Below are 22,410 nucleotides of genomic sequence, written 5' to 3' on the forward strand. Positions count from 1 at the left end.
CCTAGATTTCGGTCCTTACTATTTTAGGAGCATTAATTCATCATTTTAAGCGTATTTTAATCATGACTATATGATGTTTCAGCGTTGGTTCGGGTTGGTTCGTAGTCATGATTAAATACGAAGTCATTAGGCGCATTTGTCTCAGTTTTTTTGGATTTAATTGCATAGTTGAGTCAAGTAAAAGGTATTGCATATTTTTCATGGCATATTTAGGTTGCAGCGAGCCTGAGAGCGATCCAATCCATCAGTAAAATTATTACAGGATATTTAATTTTGTGTATTAATTATATTACGTGCAAAATATTCATTTTTGAGATTTATGCGATATGGCTTGTGGTCACTTTACTATCATGATTAAACCCGGTCCCCAGTTACCGATCCGGTCACCAGTTACCGCTCAGTTCAGTTGTTTCACTCAGTATACTGTGGCAGGAGTCTGATCAGACGTAAATCCGATCACCAGTTACCGGTTCGGTCCCCAGTATCGGTCCGCTCAGTTCAGTTCAGTTCAGGGACCACATGCGTAGACCATAATCTAACCAGAAAATTATTACAAGCTATTTCAGTACAGGGCTCCAAGGAGCAAACATTTTCACTAAGATTTTTAGTTCAGTTACTGCACGTATTATAATTGCTCATGACAAGTTATTTTCACTTTATGCCTCATGACATGATATTTTTATCTCATGCAAATTTTACTATATTATCTACTCGTTATTTACGATATATGCATGTTGAGTCTTTAGACTCACTAGACTTGATTGTTGTAGGTACTGATGATGTCGGGATCGAGGGCGGGGACCAGTGAGCTAGCTTGGGTCAGCAGTAGTGGCACCCGAGGACCTCAGTTTCAGCACTTGCCATTTTATTTTTGATGCTCAAAATTTTATCAATTGTTGAATACTTTAACTTGTTATTTTGGCAAGTAATAATTTCTTCCGCTGCTATTTTGAACGTTGAACATTTTATCAGTTTTTGGTATGAATGAGGCACTCCATTTATTTTAAAGAAAAATTTTAAATTTCCCGCAAATTTTCAAAGTAAGGATTTTTAGGCCCTTGTAAACACTCTCAATCACTCAAATACAGTCTTCCACAAAGACGTTAAACTTGTGTATGTAGTCTTTCTCACATAGACATTAAAGAAGTGTTGACTGGAAGGTGCTGCCTTCAGTTTAGTCTAGGAGTTCAGTTTAGGCAGTGGGTAAGTCCTAGCTGAGTGGGTTTGTACAAAGAGTTGTATAAATCAAAGTCTTCTAGTGGATCCTAGGCGGTAGAAGGGGTGACGTAGGAGCAGTTGAAGTCTCCGAACATCCATAAACATATCTTGTGTATTTAACTGTTTAACTATTGTTTTCAAACTGTTTGGATCAGTTTGAGTATCCGTCAGTTCAGTTGTCACCATAACTGAACTGATGAATGTAAAAACTAATCTGTCCCTTTTCGGTTATTCAATTTATATAAGATAAAATGCTTTCTAATATAACAGTCTTCTTCACGAAGGATTACTTCGAGTTTCTTCCACTTGGTTTGTAACCAAACTCGATTTAATTCATCGGTGTTAATATTCTTAGAACACGAGCTATTGCAGATCATTGGAGAATATTTTGTTTGAAGCATCCCATAGATGCTCACCAAACCGATCATTCAAACATAATTAAATTTGATGTTGTTCATTGATTTTCTCTATAATTTTATCATATTCCACAGTTTATTTTTTTCGATTTGCCAACATAACGAGGGAATTAGAACTAAACGGTCGAATCGAACACACAATGCTTGATAAAGATGTCAGATCATTCCATATTTTGCACGATCATGTGTCTGGCATGCCCCGCAAGTTTCGTGAGAAACATATATATATGTTGATTCTAACTTTCTTATCCTTTGATTTTATACATGAATTTGTTGAAAATATGGATAAGGAAAGAATTAAAGGATGGATGACGAGCAGTGGACATCCGACGGTGGTTTCAAAGACTCAACGAAACACAATGTACCTTAACTTATGATATTTTTTGCTATTATATTATAGCCTGTCGGTTTCTGGCTTAATTTCATAGCCTTTACGCTCTCTTGGAATCTCCACCACATTCGATGCAGTTGTTTTCCGTCTACGACTGTCTCCTCCGTCCATCTGTCTACCTCTTGACCAACTATTCAGGCAAGAGAAATGAAAGTTTTGATGTTTTTTGGTTGGATTTTGCATAATTCAAACTCAAATATTTGGGAGAATTTTTTTGTTCTGTATTTATGAATAAATTTTAGAAATTTTTTTCATATGCTAACCTTAATAAAGAAGATTGAAGTATGCAAAAATCCAACCATATTTTTTAGTATAATTTAGCAATGTTTTGCATAAAAGACCATTGCAGATTTTTTGCGGAAACCAATAGGGATGGCATGAAAAAGAGTGCTCACAACTTTGTAGCACTTTGGAGAGTGTCCATGAAGATTTTGATTGGGTAAATTTGGAAGCTGATCTTTATCACTAGACAAGATCATTACGTACTGCTCAGGTAGAAATTGATATTACTCTTCGGCATGATGAACCAATTATTTTCTGATGTATTTTATATTTTCTTCTATGCAGATGTTGCCATGGAATTCTCAATGGTATCCTGAACATATAGAAAAAACTGAAAAAGAACTCAAAGAATAGCTGAAATTGATGGATGTTGTAATAAAAGTTAGAGATGCAAAAATACCGATGTTCGCAAGTCATCCATAGGTTTATAAATAACTTCTAGTTGATACCTTGGTAATTGAATGCATCATTTCTTAGGCATAATAACTTTGAAGTGAAGTGCATGCCCTTTACACTCAAAATTACAGACTCGAAGAACTTATTTGGCTAACTACTTGAAATTATGTTGTTATAATTTAATGGAAATTTAATATTCTGACCATGTTGCATCTTTCCTTTATTAATATGGTATTGTGATGATCATTGAACTTTGAATGACATAGATGGTTTCATGGTTGGGGAAATAGGAAGAGGATTATTGTTTTAAATAGAGATTACATGATATCCACAGTGGATCGAAATTATTTGGCTAATTATTATGGTACACATGGAATTAAAGTCGTATTTTCCAATGGCAAGCTTGCAATGGTATTTAACGACATCTCCTTCAAACTTTGGTTAATGAATGAGTCTATTTGAAAATTTCAATGATGACTATGTATTGAGAACATCAGGGTACCATGAAGCTCAGCAGGTTAGCAAAGGCATCGGCAAGTAGCATGAACACCAAGCGCAAGGCAAAAGGACTACTTCCTCGTCGTGTGAGTTTATTGTCCTACTAATAAATTCTGCACTCACTTGTATTGCCAAAAGTTTCTGGCCATAAATATATTCCTAGACATGACTTTGATTAATTTTGTTAACATTTATGTTTTATCTTTCAACCAGATAGTGTAAGAACATTTCAAATAGCAAAATATAGTTTGGCAGGTCAGCCTTGATATTATAAGCTAAATGTTTTTGTTAATTTTTTCATGATTTAAAAATAACAATCTTGTACTATTGGAGCAATCTAGTTCTGAACTTATTAAAGTCGAGGTAAACGAATGTTCTGCAAAATACATTTTTTAAGACATCTCAAAAATGATACATGTTTCATTTATGTTGTTTTTGCATCTTTTCATAGGTTCGAGCTGGAATAATTGGCTATCTCAATGGTGTAGAATTTACTGGTGGATTGCCTCAAAGGAAATTCCTAGTTTCACCGTTTTTGTGTTTGATCTAGATTCTTTTCTCTCCTGATAAAAGATGGGTACGCTTTCGGGATGACTCAGAATAACCGGATTCCACGAGAATGATACCTATGAGGATCAATGATCAATCAACTGCCATAAAATTTTCCATTTGTGATGACACTGGAGAACAGTATGATGTTCCTGAAGTTGCAGTATTCTTGTACAGATGTTGTCTAGGCATCCAACAGTAGGTACATTGCACTGTTTTCAAATATATTACTATTCTAAGCTAATCACAACAATAAAATAACTTATAATATTTCATAAATGTGTCCAACAGCGATCTTGCAACAATATTTTCTTAGTCTTCCTTGTTGAGTAACAGTTTGCTTTTCTTGCTAGAACTTGCTAACATCTTGGAGGGTTCTAATTCTATACATGTCGTGGAAGTATAAAATAAAAATATATTTTTGGCCATGATTATACCACATATTAGGGTGTAATTTGGCATTTACAAGGCAATACATATTCTCTGGTCAGTGATGAATCTCTTTACTAATGGTCCCAATGACCCATCGTCTAATTTCAAAAGTCTCTGTTTTTCATTCTTGTAAGAGACTGTAATTGAATCAACATTAAAGCATAAAAGCGTCAAACCAACTCTTACAACTTTTAGATTGTATCATTGTGTCTCTTAGTTGTATAATTTGATTCTAAAATGCATCTATATAAGTTATTTACTAAAATATGCATTGTTAATGAATGCATATATCACGGAAAGACACATTCATTCATGAAAAGACACATTCATTAATGGAGATACACATTCATTCGTGGAAAGACACATTGATTCCTGAAATAACACAACTCCCCTTTGCAAATCTTGTCTATCTTTAAATATATGTTCTGCAATACAATATGATTGCTACATTATTGTATTGAAGAGTTTGTTGTATCTTGGGGGTAATTTGCCGCCAAAACTCATTAGCAAACTTAAAGGAAAATATTCCTAATACGCCTTAAACCCAAGTTTCTCCCTACACTAGTTCTTTATTCTCGATTGCATATTGTTTTCTCTATATTAACCAACAATCTTTAAGGTTTAGATTCATTCATGCAGTGGCAACAAAAAATAACAACATGAATCATTTTTCCAATCCAAATGTTCAACTTGATCAATTCGACGACATCAAATTCACCCACTGGAAAGGAAAATTATTTTTCTGCTTTTCTGTTCTCAAGATTGCATATGTTGTTGATCCAAAGTTGGAGTCATTTCTGGAACTGAAGGATGATGATACTGAAGCATTCAAGGCTGCATGAAAGAAGCGAAGAGGACATGGTGATATGTCATGGTCACATTCTCAACACACTCTCTTACAGAATCTATGATCTCTACAACTTAATTGAATCTCTTGTGAAGATTTGAAATGCATTGAGCACAAATACAAGACTGAGAAGGAAGGGACTGACAAATTTCTCATCTTAAAAAATCTTGAATTTGTCATGACTGATACAAAGTCCATTTTTTATCAAATACATGAATGGCAACTTATTGTTACGAAGATTCTTGAGTTAAAAATGCTCATTTCTGAATCATTTCAAGTTGGGATTATTATTGCTAAAGTACCCGAAAGTTGGAATGGTCATCGAAAGAAATTTTTTCATAGCAAAGATGACACAACTTTAGAGGATTTGCAAAAGCATTCGAGGATTGAAAAGTTAACTAGAGCTCATGACCCTAAGGGAAATATCCATGAATCCTCTAAAGGTAATGTTGCTTAAGCAAGTAAGTTCAAAATGAATTTCGAGGTAAACAATGATAAAAAGTTCAAGAAGTCAGGAAATAGCCAGAATAATATCTTTAGAAAATGTTTTAATTGCGGAAAGAAAGGTCATATACAAAGTGACTGTAGGTACAAGAAAGAAGTCAATGTCAATAAAGCCAATGTTGTTGGAAATCAACATGAAGATATTTGAGTTATGATTTCGAAAATAGAATTTACATGATTATCGGAACCAACATGGCTGCGACAAAGTCCAATGATTGATGAATTGATTCTAGTGCTACCATTCATGTCTGCAACGAGAATAAATTATTCTCACCATATCAAATTGAAAAGAAAGAGCAAACAATTCTCATAGGGAATAATAATGCAGCAGTGGTTGTTGGAAAAGGAACAGAGCAAATTAAATTTTTCTCCGGAAAGAAAATTTAAACAATTTCTATCATGTTCATGACATTAGAAAAAATCTTGTATCTGCTAGCCTCATGTGTAAGCATGGATTTAAGGTTGTACTTAAATGCAACACATGTATTGTATCTAAGAATGGGTTTTTGTAGGAAAAAGGTTACCTATGTGATGGAATGTATAAGCTTAGTATCAACGATATTAATAAAACTATGAATTATGTTTATCTTGTTGACTCTTTCGATGTTTGGAATGTTCGTTTATGTAACACCCGAAAAATCAGTGTACGTAAATCGCATGCATGCAAATGATTTAAAGTGCATATTTTTTTCTTAAATAATTTTAATTTTTAAATGATATATTTTACATGCTTAAATGTTTAAAGTGCATGATTTCATGAAATTGAAGGATTTTACACGAACATTCGATAATAAGATGTAGAATTGAGACCGGGGACGATCAAGACAAAATAAATATTTTCCAATAAATATTTTCAAGGCTTATTCTTATGATTAAATGTGATTAAATTTTCCTAAAAATAGTAGAGTTCAAAATATTTTACGAATCGAGTACGATTTTTTTTAGGAAGCCGGGTTTGGGCAAACAAGGGATTTTTGAAAAATCAAAATTATTATTTTTGAAAACTAATTTTCATAAACTTTTATTTTTCAATTAAATATGTTTTATTGGGCAAAATTTACCTAGGATAAGTTGGCTCAATTGCTCCTAAACTTGAAAACCCAAAACCTAAGCCCATTATCATGCAAATTAAAATCTATAAAATAAAAACATAGGCTTCAAATCACCATATCAGCCGATCCTCACACACAATACAAACACTAAAATTCGAAAATTTTAAGGGAAGAAAACAAGGAGTCTTCGTCCCCCGTTTGTTCTTCCTCGCACCCCACGCCGACGATTGTATTGTCGAGCGTTCTAAAATGCAAGGCACACTTCTAAACTCCTCTGCGCATAATTCAAATAATAATATGCAGGTTTTATGTAGGTTTGAATGAAAAATATTTGAGTTTAAATTGCTTAATGTTTTGACGAAAATATTCAAAGTTTTGATGATTTACGCTCGATGAAAAAAGTTATGATTCCTAAGTACGCACTGCCATTAGTAGGTGTTTTAGGGCTAGGAAAAGTGTCGTTTAAGGGGCAACACGAGGGCTGGACAAGCATGGAAGATCCGTGCATGGCTAGGAGAAAGAAACCTAGGGTTTCTAGTGTTTGCTGTTGGGTAAGGGGACGGCTAGGGAGAAGCAGCGCACAGGGGCTGGCCAAGGCTTGTTAAGGGATTGGCATAGGATTTGATTAGAGGTTAGGAAGAGTCCTAGGGTAGCTGGACACTGCTGCGTGCAGATAGGGAGCCAAACGGCAAGCATGAAGGCTTGGAGGTGGGCGCAACTCACGTCCGAGACAAGGAGAGGGGAACATGAGGTAGGCTTGAACAAGGGGGCTCTTAGTGGTTCTAGGTGGTGTACCGGTTGGTTGATACAGGCCCGGGCATGGCTGGTTTGAAAAAAGGGCCGAGCGCATGGTATGGAGAAGAAGGGAAAAGGCGCGGCTTGGCTTAGAATTTGGGATGTCTCGGTGGTGGTAAGGAGGGGTTCAGGTAGAGTCTAGGAGGGTCTGGTCATGGATAGGTCCAGGGTGGTCCGGTGGTGGCTCGAGAATTTATGATGCGAATGGCTCTAGGGAGGTAAAGGGTTTGGATTTGGTGATGGCTGGGCTAGGGGCTAGCTGCGCCTTTTAAAGATGGTTCGGGGTGGTCTAGGAGGGGCTGGACATGGTTCTGTCTAAGGTAGGTGTTATAAGTTTATGACGAAAAGAACAAATGATATAAGTATTTGAAATAATATTTAATCGGCAATATTATTATTTTTGTTTTATCGTAAGATACAAATATCTTTGGGTTCAACGATTGCTATGGTATCGGAAGGATTGGGAGTTTGGTAATATAGATAATTTAAGCAAGATAATTTGAGGGGACAAATGACTGAAGGAAGAAAATCAGTAAATGGAATTCGTGTATATGGGGATATTAGGCAAAACTAAAGTTATGAAGGAGTCGAGGAATATAAACAAAGAAATATCGGAGATCGTATAATTTTGTAAGCTTCGATTTATAAGATTTGAGAAAATATTATTTGGGGACTACACGAGATAATTGCGAAATTTTGGGAAGCAAGTGAAAAAGAAATAATTTTATTTCGGGGTTGACAATGCGATTGCTATTATTTCTAAGGTCCAGAAACCTATGTTTTTAAACTTTGTCACTAAACCTTATAAGGATGAATTCATTTGGGGAAATATTTAAAGTTATTAAGAAACAACTTGTAGTGTAATAAAATATTTATTTGGGATTATGAAGTTAGGAACCTAAGTTCTGAATTGGTGATAAGAGTACAATGGTTGCTAAGGGACAATTATTTTCTGATCAATTGAAAATATGTATTGGGATATAGTAAGTTAGGTAAATAATTTATGATTTTATGGATGCTAGGTTCTGTAGACTATGAGATTTATCGTAATAGATCGAACTTAAGCCTCATGGATAAATTTTCGAGTTCCAATATAGGAAATATTTATTTTGGGTCAAGGATTTACCTTGTGAATATTAAGTTTGAAATTTAGGAATGCTACACTTAAATTAGAATATTCAGGACCTTGAATTATCTTGACTACAATAAGTTAAGGAATGACATTTACAGGATAAAAAAATTACTCTACCTTTTGGAATAACAATTAGATAACTACCTTACGTGAAATAAGCCACATAATATAGATAAGCATCTAGGAAAGAGTATCACAATAAGTTTTATATTTACACGATACTAAAAGTAGAAATTATTTTGGAAGGTGGATAAAGGTTTTCTTCCATAGGGCATTAAGATTTTGTAAGTACAAGGTCATAGGACATTATCTTGAATTCCGAGTTTTCATATGTGTTTCAATTTGATAGTGGGATTTAGAAATCAAATCATGATGTGGAATGGTGATTTGGTAGGCTTGAATCGTTTAAGTACCTGGAATTTTTGGGATTTAAGAAATTGAATTGGCGATAGGATTAAAAAAAATATGTTTGGAATATACAAGAATGAGGTTCTAATAAGTATGAAGGATCGTTTGCCGAGCAACTTGTAGTGCTTCAAACAAAATATTCTCCAAGAGCTGCAATAGCTCGTGTTCTTAAGAATTTGTACATCGATGATTTAGATCGAGTTTGGTATAGAACCAAGCGGAAAACACTCGAAATAATCCTTCGTTAAGAAAACACTAATATATTTTTTATCTTGTGTAACTGAATGACTGAAAATAGCTAGGGATCAGTTCTGGCTTATATCAGTTCAGTTATGGACATAACTGAACTGATATCAGCTGAACTGATCAAATCAGTTAAGAATAAAAAAGTAGTTAAACAGAAATAACACAAGATATGTTTATAGATGTTCGGAGACTTCAACTTCTCCTACGTCACCAATTCTACAACCTCGGGTAGGATTACTAGAAGACTTTAATCGATACAATACTTGTACAAACCCACCTAGCTAGGACTTACACTACTGCCTAAACTGAACTCCTAGACTAAACTGAAGGTAGCACCTTCCAGTCAACACTTCTTTAATGTCTATGTGAAAAAGACTACATACACAAGTTTAACGTCTTTGTGCAAGACTGTATTTGAGTGGTGATGTGTGTTTGTGAGAACTGATCTCTGAAAACTACCCGAAAGTGTTCTCACACACTGAGGGAAATATGCTTCTAATCTAAAGCTGATAACACGTTTAAGTGTTACCTCGACAGGGCTGAATGCTTCTTTCTTAAGATGATATGACTTTGAAGCGTGGCCTTTTGTTTTCTCGCGCTTGTATTGTCTATTTCTTCATTGATCTTCATCCTCTATTTATAGGCGTGAAGTTTGATCGTACAGTGAGACTCAATTATTGTATAGTTGCATTTTGAATTTATTCCTCGAAATTTGTCTTATTCTTTCTGGAACACTTTGGTCTTTCAGCTCTAATGCAACGTCCATTATTGTCCTTTTACTGGACAAAATTTTTGGTACCTTTGCGCACAACTGTATTCCACTTAGTTCAGCTTGTCTTGATCTGCAACTGATTGCTCCTAACTGATGTTCTGAACTGGTCAGTTGAACTGGTCTTCAGTTGGGCTGGTGAAATCAGTTGACTCGTCAGTGGACTGATTTCACTCTTATTTAGTTGAACTGATCTAAGTTGGTCTCTTCATCAGTTGAACACTCCTTCGGCTGGCCGGGCTTCTGATATTCTCCTGCTGAATCCACCTATCAACTGAATATTCAGTTGAACTCATTTACGACTCATCAGTTGAACTAGTTCAGTTTGATTGATCAGTTGATGCTTTCAGTTGGCGTCTTCAACAGCTTCAGTTTTGGCTCGTAACTGATTATTTCAGTTTCAACTATCTGCGCACTAAGGTAGATTATAAACAAACAAACAAGTTTTGTTAACGTCAAAATTAAAATTGCAAGCATGAAATGTTCCAACAATTTCCCCCTTTTTGATGATCACAAAACTTGAGCAATTAAAGCTAAAAGAAGTTCTCCCAAAAGAGAATCAAAAAAATAAAGAAAAGATTTTTTTTATAAAAAAGTTTTTCAGTTCGAGAAATAGAAAAAAGAAATTCTTCCCCCCAACAACTGAATGAAATAATTTGAAAACAGTTTTTCAGTTCAAGAGATATTTCTAAACAAAACTTCCCCTCAGAAACTGAATGAAAAACTCCCCTTCAAAAATATAATCATTTACGCGATTAATGAAGTTTTGGTATCAATCAAGCACTTTAGGCAACAAATCTTAAAATAGCAGTTCAGTTATTTAAAGGCTAACCGGATGAACAAGATGTTTATTTAATCAAATAAGGTCCCTTGTATTATACATCTGCACATATTAACCAATGTAAGGGAAATTGCTACTTCACCAGCAGACTTTAAATAACATCAAACATCAATTAATTTACACATAATAGAACTGAATATACCAACAACTGGTCGCCTTGAATGCTTTGAATGTTGCAATGATTTTGAGTTACTTTTTCCAGAAGATCAACTAATTTTTCTTTGGACTTGATCTCTGTGCTGGTTAACTGGTTGAGCTGACTCAAACTGGACTCAACTGGTGCTGAACTACATTGATCATCTATATTTGATCTGATATGGCAATTGATCGGCAGCACTGATGATGATTAAGCTCCACTTAACTCATCAGTTTAAGTTGGCAGCTGGGTTTCGTCTGTTGATCAGTTGAACTGGTAGGCTTTCAACTGAAATCTTGTCTAAAGAGCAGTTTAGTTGAACTGCTGTCAACTGAACTTAAAAACCTGCAAGCTACTTAAAACAACAACGTTAACGAGTCGAGAGAAGTGGCTACAATGTTAGTTCCAGAGCTAAGAACCTTCTCTCTTCTCATGACAAACGCATAAAATATTTGAGAGGATTTTGAAATCCATTTTAAATAACATTTAAAATATGTTTTAAAATATCAATTTTCAAATGTTCTTCTTAGAACATCTAGCTCTGATACCAATTGAAGGATAGTTTTCCGAGCACCTTGTGGTGTTTCAAACAAAATATTCTCCAAGAGCTGCAATAGCTCGTGTTCTAAGAATGTTTACATCGATTAATTAAATCGAGTTTGGTATAGAACAAAGCGAAAAACACTCGAAATAATCCTTCGTTAAGAAAACACTGATATATTTTATATCTTGTGTAACTGAATGACTGAAAATAGTTATGAATCAGTTCTGGCTTATATAAGTTCAGTTATGGACAAAACTGAACTGATATCAGCTGAACTGATCAAATCAGTTAAGAACAAAACAAGCAGTTAAACAGAAATAATACAAAATATGTTTATGGATGTTCAAAGACTTCAACTGTTCCTACGTCACCCCTTCTACCCCTTCGGGTAGTATTCACTAGAAGACTTTGATCGATACAAATACTTGTACAAATCCACCCAGCTAGAACTTACACTACTGCCTAAACTGAACTCCTAGACTAGACTGAAGGCAGCACCTTCCAGTCAACACTTCTTTAATGTCTATGTGAGAAAGACTACATACACAAGTTTAACGTCTTTGTGCAAGACTGTATTTGAGTGGTGGTGTATGTGTGTGTGAGAACTGATATCTGAAAACTACCCTAAAGTGTTCTCACATCACTGAGGGAAATATGCTTCTAATCTAAAGCTTATAACACGTTTAAATGTTCCCTCGACTGGGCTGAATGCTTCTCTCTTAAGCTGATATGACTTTGAAGCGCGCCCTTTTCTTTTCTCTCTTTTATTGTCTATTTCTTCAATGATCTTCATCCTCTATTTATAGGCGCGAAGTTTGATCGTACAGTGAGACTCAATTATTGTATCTGTTGCATTTTGAATCTGTTCCTCGAAATTTGTCTTATTCTTTCAGGAACACTTTTGTCTTTAAGCTCTGGATGCAACGTCCATTATTGTCCTTTGACTGGACAAAAGTTTTTGTACCTTTGCGCCCAGCTGTATTCCACTTAGTTCAGCTTGTCTTGATCTGCAACTGATTGCTCCTAACTGATGTTCTGAACTGCTCAGTTGAACTAGTCTTCAGTTGGGCTAGTGGAATCAGTTGACTCTTCAGTTGAACTGATTTCACTCTTATTCAGTTGAACTGATCTAAGTTGGGCTCTTCATCAGTTGAACACTCCTTCGGCTGGCCGGACTTCTGATGTTTTCCTGCTGAATCCACCTATCAACTGAACATTCAGTTGAACTCATTTACGACTCATCAGTTGAACTAGTTCCGTTTGATTGATCAGTTGATGCTTTCAGTTGGAATTTTCGACAACTTCAGTTTTGGCTCGTAACTGATTATTTCAGTTTCAGCTATCTGCGCACTAAAGTAGATTATTAAAAACAAACAAACAAGTTTTGTTAACATCAAAATTAAGATTGCGAACATGAAATGTTCCAACAAAGTACCAGTCATTAAGGTTATTTATAATCATGGATACTATAAGATGATTATGGATTGAAACTGAGTTTGGAAATAGGAATATATTTGGGGAAACTAAATTATACTGTCAGGAGGACGCGAGGTAGAGTCAACTAATCAATTACCTTTTGGTAAGATAAATAATTTAAGGTAACTTAGGATTTCACTAGTAGAAAAATCGGATTTTACTTCGGCAGGCTTTACTTAGGCAATAATAAATTACGAAGTAATACATTTCCAATAACTTCAGTAATAACACAAGCGAAGTAAAATAATATATTTTACTTCGGATGTTTAAAAACACGGGTTTCACTATATTTTTTTATTATATTTTACTTCGGCATATAAATGTTGACGAAGTAAAAAAATAAGAAAAATAAGTTCATGCTGAAGTAATAAGATGAACCGCGCCGATTAAAAAGAAAGCTTAAACTATACTGAACATTTAGCGACGGTTTGTAGTTAAAAACCCGTCGCTGATTTAATCAGCGACGGTTTTTCAAAAAGCCGTCGCTAATAGCGACGCTTTTTTCGCGCATATGCGCTAAAGTGTGCCTCTGTTCTATCGCGCGCATATGCGCGAGGTCCTCTGCCTACCTCGCGCATATGCGCGCATCGGTGTCGCGCATATGCGCAAGAGACACTGCCCTCACACATCAATTTTCGCATGTAATCACATTTCCAGTCACGGTTTGCTTTAAACCGTCGCCGATTTAGTCAGCGACGGTGTTATAAAAAACCGTCGCTATTAGCGACGGACTTGTCAAAAACCGTCGCTAGTAGCAACAGATTTTTAGAAACCGTCGTTGAATAATATCGATTATATCATATTTCCTTCACAGACGAGCTCATTATATCCATCCACATTTTCTTTCAAAATTAACCCTAACACCACGCCGTTCCACTCACCGCCGTGGGCTTCGAACCACCAACACCACCGCCGTTCTACTCACCGAGAGGGAAGCAAAACACCACCACCACCACCGTTCAAAGCACTGAGTTAGTCCGGCACCAGTTTCCCGAGGTATGGTATTGATTGGAACGATAATTGGTTAATTTCTTGTTGTCGTACCTCTGTTGAGTTATTTATTGAAAATGGCCACCACCAACCTTATCAGAAGTTCTAAATACATGGTGTTAAGACTTTATAAGTCAAGTGTATTCTATGCGGCTCACGTGTTGACAGAATTAATGCAAGCAATTGGTAGGTCTTTCGATACTGTAATTGATATATTGTTGTGTTCAAAGACTCAGTAGTCTATTGTCTTGTATTATAAAGAGATACTAGTTGAGAAGTCCCTTTCTGTATGACTCAATAGTTTCTGATGAGGTTGGTGGTTGAGATACACACCATTTCTCTGGAGGTGCGTGTTGTTTTCTAAGGGCCTTGGTTGTCCGTCTCTGGGTTCTTAATGTTCGGCATTGTCTAAAATATTTGTTGTCCCCTTCTTGTTAGGCATTGTCTAATTTTCGGTTTTTCTAACTTATATGCACTGTGTGTTGAGGACTGGACATGACGGTGTTTGCTAGTCATTGTCTCCGTCGAATTTTTTTGTTTTTCTAACTTATATGCATATGTGTAGTCTTCTTTCGTTTGTTAGTCAATAGGTAGTCTTCTTTCGTTTTTTTTGTGCTCAACAAATTAAATTGAAAATGACATTATTAAATTTAATATTTTCAGGTTTAGATCAAATTTATTGTTATATATTTCTGGTATTTTGCTGTATTGAAATGGATAATTCTTGGATTCACTCGGATAGAAGGTCAAAACAGTACGAGGAGGGTGTGGAACTGTTTATCAGAGGTTGTTTAGAGAATCCCCATATTGACCCTAATTTAATTCATTGTCCTTGTTGCAAATGTAAAAATCTTAAAAAAAGACCAGTTAAGTCCGTTCGAGAGCATCTTTATTTCCATGGTTTTAGTCAAAATTATGTGAATTGGATTTGGCACGGTGAGTCTGCTGAAAGTGACAAAGTAAATTGGAGCATGAACAAGGAGCCAATTGGTAACTATCACGGACACTTTGAAACCACTAATATGTGTGAGACAGCATATGATAACTATACAGAAAATCCAGAAGCGTTTATGGAATTTTTTGAGGAAGCAGAGAAACCTTTGTATAATGGATGTAAGCGTTACACAAAGTTGAGTGCAATTGTGAAACTATACAACACCAAAGCAAAGCATGGGATGAGTGACGCTCTATTTTCCGATCTACTAATGTATTTTGGGGATATGCTACCAGATAATCACAACCTGCCAACCAAAATGTATGATGTAAAAAAGACATTGAGTTGTTTGGCGTTGAGTCATGAAAAGATTCATGCTTGTTCCAATGATTGCATTCTTTATAGGAAGCAATATAAAGACTGCTTAAACTGCCCTAAATGTGGCTTGTCACGGTGGAAGCTAACCAAGAAGAACGTTGAGAAGAAAGGTGTTTCTACAAAGGTGTTGTGGTATTTCCCTCCCATACCAAGATTTAAGCGCATGTTTAAATCTCTACATACCTCGAAAAATTTAACATGGCATGCAGAAACCACAGGAGTTCCAGGTCAGTTACGTCATCCAGCTGATTCGCCATCTTGGAAGTTGGTGGATCATATGTGGCCCGACTTTGAAAGTGAACCAAGAAATCTTCGCCTTGCACTTGCAGCTGATGGCAACTAAACGATATATATCTAAACGATATATTTGTGCATCTATATCATGCAGTCACCTCTACAAAGATTTGAAAAAAAAGACAAGGCTGATTATTTTTCGTTTGTGGATCCTGGTAATATACCTACATGCCCGATTGGCACAGATGGCCGTGACTTATCACAACATATTGCTGATCAGTTGGACGCAGTGTGTAGAGATAGCATCTGCCTCATCCCATACAACACTGGGTAAGAATTTAGTTATTTATAGATTTTTACTTCATGGTAGTCAATGCTGTAATTTCATTTTTTCAGGCACCATTGGATCTTGACAATCGTCAACGAAGATAAGAATATGATATATTTATTGGATTCAACGTCTAACAGGAACCGAGATGATACATGGAAAACTATTGTGACAAAGTAAGTAGTAGCTTATGTTGATTTTGAATACATTAACTTATAAATATGCAAAAAAATAACTTCTTACTTTTTAAAATGTAGTGGGGTGAAGATGTACAATGCCTCCAAGGGTATTTCTAAAGGGCCAGGTTTTAAAATATTGACGGTATGTATCGTACTTATTTATGAATACATGAATTGGTAGTGGTTATTAATTAGATTGTGATTGTTGCATTAACTTTTCAATTTCACTATAGGGTAATCTGAAACAAAGTGGTTCGGTTGAGTGTGGATATTGTGTGATGAGGTACATGAAAGAGATAGTCGATTGTGATTATCCACAGTTGGAGAAGATGGTGAGTTTCTTCTTGGGATAAATTTGTTGATTGATTGAGATGAATTGTTGTCATTAAGATAAATTTTATTGTTGAGATAATGTGTTGCCATTGGGATATATTTTATTGTTGAGATAATTGCTTGAGATGAATTGTTGTCATTGTGATATATTTTATATTATTGATAAAAAAAGGAACTTTTGTTCCTGATTTTCATATCTTCTATGTTGTAATCTTAAGCTTTTGTGTTTATTCTGTTTATTGCTGATATATGTTTTGGTTAAAATACTTTCTTTTCATTTGTTTTATTTGGTGGGTTGTTGGTTTTATTAAGAAATTTGAAGCCCAGAAATCATATACGGGAGTATGATTCTGGACTGTAAGTGTTGTCTTTTTTTCAAGATTCTTGTATCATTTCAAGTGGCACAAATTCAATCTGTTCTTACTTTTAAGTTGATTTCGCTTCTTGAAACAAGAAGTTGGTTGGTTCAGATTTTGTTGGAGTTTAAGGTGATCTGGTTTTGTCTTTTCCTGTTTTTTTGGTCTATATCTGTCCTTATTGGTTCCCTCATATCGGATTGAACTCGAGACTCTTGTTGTCTGCGTTTATTGGTACATGCATCATGTTAATCATATCAAAATTGTCTCATATATTAATTCTTTTACGTTAATCTTCAAATTAATATGGTTTTACTTTTTTATGACAGCTTGTTCTTCGAAAAAAAATATGTTGTACATGGGAAATTCTTATAATTGTTTTTAAGCATGGGTTAATTATATTTGTGTTCCAAGATTAAGTTTTAATTTTCCTAGCTAGCTTGGCGGCTCATCCAGCCTTACGTTTTTTATGTTTTAATCATCCAGCCTTACGTTTTTTATGTTTCAAATTTCAGTTTGCAGGATGCATCAAGAACCAATATTACACTCAATGTCAATATGACGAGGTTAGAAGTGAATGGAGTGAATTTGTTTACTCCTATGTAGGTGCTTAGATAGATGGTGTATGTTAGGACAAATATTTTGTTTGTCATTGTGGATTTTGGATATACTTTTGGTTTTGTGGATACATTTTTTAGGTTACTTGTGGATTGATGAATATGTAATTGTGGATTCGTGGATATTAATAATTTTTAGATGGATAATTTACGAGTTTAATTATATTAGTGTATTAAGTCATATATTGCGAAGTCTTTTTTTAACAATTACTTCATCAAAATAAAAAAAATGAAGTGTAATAGATAAATTACTTCGTTGTTATTTGCAAATTGTGAAATTACATAATATTAAATACTTCGTCAATAAGAAATCAGACGAAGTGATAGAATTAATTTACTTCAACATTGTTCTGTTAAAGTGAAGTTGTTTTGCGCAATTACTTCATCAAAATACAAATTACTGAAGTCTTTCGAACCACTTACTTCGTCACTAAATGTAAATTGTGAAGTAACATAATATAAAATACTTCAACAAATAGGATAAATGCTGAAGTTATAGATTATATTTACTTCCACAAATAGGATAAATTGTGAAGTTGTTTGTGTCTATTACCTCATCAAAATACATAACTACGAGGTCTTTCAGATGAATTACTTCGTCGATTATTGTAAATAATGAAGTAAAATTTAAACTACTTCGCTAAATAATAATTAAGACGAAGTTATATATAATATATTACTTCATTATTTACAATAATCGATGAAGTAAAACACATTTCTTACTTCGGCACTGGTCCAATTCTGGACCGGTTTTCCTTCGAAAACCGGCCAAAGACTTCAGTATTTTCAATCATACAACTTCGGTTATTATGCGAAGTAAAAGGTACATCTATTACTTCACGTCCATATACTTCGGCAATTAACTACCTTATTACTTCATTGAATACGCGAAGTAAAAAGCGATTTTTCTACTAGTGTTTATAATTGATAGGCTATGTAGAGTTAGTTAAATCTTTGAGCTCATAGGGATCAAGAAATTTGGGATGAATATATAAAATAGAAGATGGCATATCAGAGTACGCAGCGAAAGTATGATAGAGTTCAAAATTTAAGCCAAGTGGATTAAGTATGAAGTGAATAAAGGAGCCTAGGCTTTTCGAGAATCACGACTAGGCAAATTTCGAGGACGAAATTTTATTCAAGAGGGGGAGATTTGTAACGCCCGAAAAATCATTTCACGTAAACCGCATGCATGCAAATGATTTAAATTGCATATTTAATTTTCTTAATTGATTTTAAATTCTTAAGTTATATATTTTACATGCTTAAATGTTTAAAGTGCGTGATTTCATGAAATGAAGAAATTTACCCGAATATTCCATAAGGCTGAGGAAAGGATCGGGGACGACCAATACAAAATAAATATTTCAAGGCTTATTAATATGATTAAATGTGATTAAATTTTCCTAAAAATAGTAGAGTTCAAAGAATTTTACGAGTCAAGCACGATTTTATCCGAGAAGCCAGGTTTTGGGCAAATGATTGACTTAAAAGATCAAAATTATTAATTTTGAAAACTAATTTTCATATACTTTTATATTGCAATTAAATAGGTGTTATTGAGCCAAATTTACCTAGGATAAGTAGGTTCAATTGCTCCTAGACTTGAAAGCACAAAACTCATGCCCAATATCATACAAATTAAAATCTATAAACTATAAATCTTGGCTTTTAAAGCACCTTATCAGCTGATCCTCACACACAATAAACACACTAAATTTTGAAAATCTTAAGGGAAGAAAACAAGGAGTCTTCGTCGCCCGTTTGTTCTTCCTCGCACCCCACGCCGACGAGCGTATTTTCGAGCATTCTAAAACGCAAAGGCACGCTTCTAAACTCTTTTGACGCACTATTCAAATCATAATATGCATGTTCATGTAGGTTTGCATGAAAAATATTTTAGTTTAAACTGCTTAACGTTTTGATGAAAATATTCAATGTTTTGATGATTTTACGCTCGATGAAAAACGTTATGATTCCTAAGGACATGCTGCCAATACGATGTGTTTAAGGGATAGTAACAGTGTATTTTAAGGGACAACACGAGGTCTGGACGAGCATGGAAGGGTTGTGCATGGCTAGGAGGAAGATTCCTAGGGTTTGCTCTTGGGTAAGGGCACGACTATGGGGAAGCAACGCACGGGGGCTGGCCATGGCTTGTCAAGGGCTTGGCGTGGGCTGTGATGATGGTTTTGGAAGAGTCCTAGGGCAGCTGGGCACTTCTGCAGTGCAGATAGAGAGCTAAACCAGAAGCATGAAGGCTTGGATGTGCGCGCAACTCGCGTCCGAGACAGGGAGAGATGAACACAGGTTAGGCTTGATCCAAGGGGCTCTTATTGGTCCTAGGGGGTGGACCGGTGGGTTGATGCAGGCCCAGATATGGATGGTTCAAAAAAGGGGTCGCGCGCATGGTAGGAAAAGAAGGGAGAATGCGCGGCTTGGCTTAGGACTTGGAATGGCTCGGCGCTTGTCAGGAGGGGTTCACGTAGAGTCCAGGATGGTCTGTTTGTGGTTAGGTCAAGGGTGGTCTGGTGGTGGCTCGAGATTTTAGGATGCGAATGGCTCTAGGGAGGTAAAGGGTTAGGATTTTGTGATGGCTGGGCTAGGGGCTAGGTTTGTTGGTCTAGGATGGTTCAGGGTGGTCTAGGAGGGGCCGGACGTGGTCTGGTATTTGGTGGCTCGAGGATGGTTCAAAGGTTTTGGGAATAAAACCTGACCTAGAAATATTACGGTTCGAAATTGGATAGGAAAAGAAAAGGGTTCGAACCATGATCCACGACAGTCAATTCATGGTTCATGAGGGTATTTTATGGATGAAAAGTTTATATTTAAAGTGTGGGATGGAAATATTAAGTTTTGAATTAATTTGAGAATTAAACACGGAAATAAATCGAAAGGCTCACGTTTACATCTTAGAAAAATATTATAAATCAGTTTTAAGCTTATATGATGGTTTGGGATAGGCTCGAGTCAACAAAAGTAAGGAAAAATCAGAATCGAGAAATTTAAAGGTCAGGGGCAAAATAGTCATTTTATACTTGGGTAGTACAAAAGGGGTTGGCAGTGCCACGAGGGATCATAACACATGCTAAATGATATTTTAAAAGGTTTATGATGAAAATATGAGATTTTATGATTAATGGTAAATCTGTGAAATTTTTACTATTAAAAAATTTTATTTTTCGAATGTGAAAATGACATGATATTTTATGATTAAAAAGAAAAAGAAAAAAATATTTTGAAGGATGTAAATTGACTGAGACAAAAAAATATGATATATGATTTTTGAGAATATCGTGAGGAAGAAGGCCTCAGAGGGAGCCCGTTTACGGGAGAAAGCCCCAGAAAGAGCCAAACGATCGTATTTCTATTTTACGCCGGTTCGTAGTGCCAGTCCCCTAGATTCATAGGATCATTCGAGATCCTAGAGAGAATGGGGACGCTAGCTTACAAATTCGCATTACCGCCGAATCAGGCGGGAGTTCCTAATGTGTTTCATGTCATTATGCTACGGAAGTACATGTCATACCTTTCGCATGTTCTGAATTTTGAGCAACTGCAGCTGACGACGAACATGTCTTTCGAGGAGAGACCCACTCAGATACTGGATAGGCATACGAGGAGGCTCTGGAACAGGGTGATCCACATGGTGAACGTCAAGTGGCTGAATCATTTTGAGTAGGAGGCTATTTGGGAGATTGAGACCGAGATGAGGAGTCGCTACCCGGAGTTATCCGGTACGTCTTAAATTTTGAGGACGAAATTCTGTTTAAGGGCAGGAATTGTAAGGTCTGGGAAATTTGAACTACGTAACCTGACTAAGTAACCTCCTCGCTACTCCCGTGCACATTCTACGCAAAATTTTTCGAGGGGCAATATGGTCATTTTGCACCCGGATCGAGTTACGAGTCCTGGCAGCGCCCTGATCCCAAATTGACATGTTTTAATTGTATATGTTATCAAGAACATGAATGTTTATGGAAATATGAAAAATATATTGCATGCTTAATTTTTAGAAAAAATTACGTATATTTATGATTTTTATAAGTGAGGAATTTGATGACATTTTTTGAAGGATGAGAGTTGGTTGTGACTAATACAAATTAGATAATACGATGACATGTAAGGCCAAGGCTCAGTGGATGGGTAATACTATCGCTGATGTCCCTGCCGTCGGGTACCAGGGTTACACGTAGATGGATCCATCGAATATAGCTGATACGAAAGTCACAACTAATGAACAAAATTCAAATAAAGAAAATGAACACGTATATGTTTTTATCATGAGATATGTTTTGGACACGTTATGATTTGACACGATATGTTTAAGTTCAAGCTTTTAAGATCATGAAGAGTATTTTAATTACTGTACTTTTCACTGCTGCATGATATGTATATGTACTTGTTATAACATTTATGGTGTGTTGAGTCTTTAAACTCAAAAAAATGTGAATGATGTAGTTGAGCATATCGATGAGGAGACTGGAGCCGCCAAAGACTGAGAAAGCGGGGCTCACGCTAACTCGAGGACCTTATTTTTCCGCACATCATGTTTATGAGTTAGGAGAGATCATGGATATTTTCATACTCTGTCATTTTTATATGTTGATGGTTTTCAGGATTTTTGCGTGTTTGAATTTTGAATCACGATGCTCGACCGTCTAGGGTTTGACGTTTTGTCGTATTTTTTTAACTGTAGTGTTTTTACTGTTAGTTGAATACTTTTATTTTAAAATGTGTAAATTTCAGTTGTTGTCGCATGCATGCATAAAAATGTTTTTTTTCGAAATATAGCTTTAAAAAAAAATTTAAAATTTATTAGATGTTACAATGAAGATATGCCAGACTTGGAGCGTAAATGGGTAGAACATCGATTACCAATTAAAGATGGTTTTAAACCACATCGGCAGCTGGCTAGAAGAATGTCCAAAGCAATTGAGTTCAAATTGAAGGAAGAAATTGAAAAATTGCTCAAAGCCAAATTCATCCGTCCAGTGAGATACATGGAATGGCTCACAAATATAGTCCCTGTTATGAAGAAGAATGGAAAACTTTGAGTTTGTATAGATTTCAGAGACTTGTATTGAGCCACCTCGAAAGATGTTTATGTAATGCCAATAACTGATATG

The 22,410-nt window shown here is 35.5% G+C and overlaps 2 protein-coding genes and 1 long non-coding RNA gene across 3 annotated transcripts; all 3 read left to right on the top strand.

The window, feature by feature from the left end:
- Window positions 1-1,979: 1,979 nt before the first annotated feature.
- LOC142554842 (DAR GTPase 3, chloroplastic-like) lies at window positions 1,980-4,071 on the top strand. The gene is made up of 5 exons (XM_075665510.1): window positions 1,980-2,163; window positions 2,365-2,518; window positions 2,593-3,114; window positions 3,201-3,287; window positions 3,653-4,071. Exons 3-5 carry the CDS (start codon window positions 3,025-3,027, stop codon window positions 3,749-3,751), a joined length of 276 nt encoding a protein of 91 aa, XP_075521625.1. The 5' UTR covers window positions 1,980-2,163; window positions 2,365-2,518; window positions 2,593-3,024; the 3' UTR covers window positions 3,752-4,071.
- A 10,564-nt stretch (window positions 4,072-14,635) lies between these two features.
- Window positions 14,636-15,577, top strand: LOC142554635 (uncharacterized). The gene has a single exon (XM_075665300.1). It carries the CDS (start codon window positions 14,636-14,638, stop codon window positions 15,575-15,577), a length of 942 nt encoding a protein of 313 aa, XP_075521415.1.
- Window positions 15,578-15,863: 286 nt separating this feature from the next.
- On the top strand, window positions 15,864-16,280 carry LOC142553843 (uncharacterized). Its single transcript, XR_012822015.1, has 3 exons — window positions 15,864-15,972; window positions 16,054-16,117; window positions 16,209-16,280. It is a non-coding gene; the product is annotated as an uncharacterized LOC142553843 (long non-coding RNA).
- The last annotated feature ends 6,130 nt before the right edge of the window (window positions 16,281-22,410 follow it).

The sequence above is a fragment of the Primulina tabacum genome, chromosome 8, assembly GCF_025594145.1.
Source record: "Primulina tabacum isolate GXHZ01 chromosome 8, ASM2559414v2, whole genome shotgun sequence".
NCBI classification, from domain to species: domain Eukaryota; kingdom Viridiplantae; phylum Streptophyta; class Magnoliopsida; order Lamiales; family Gesneriaceae; genus Primulina; species Primulina tabacum.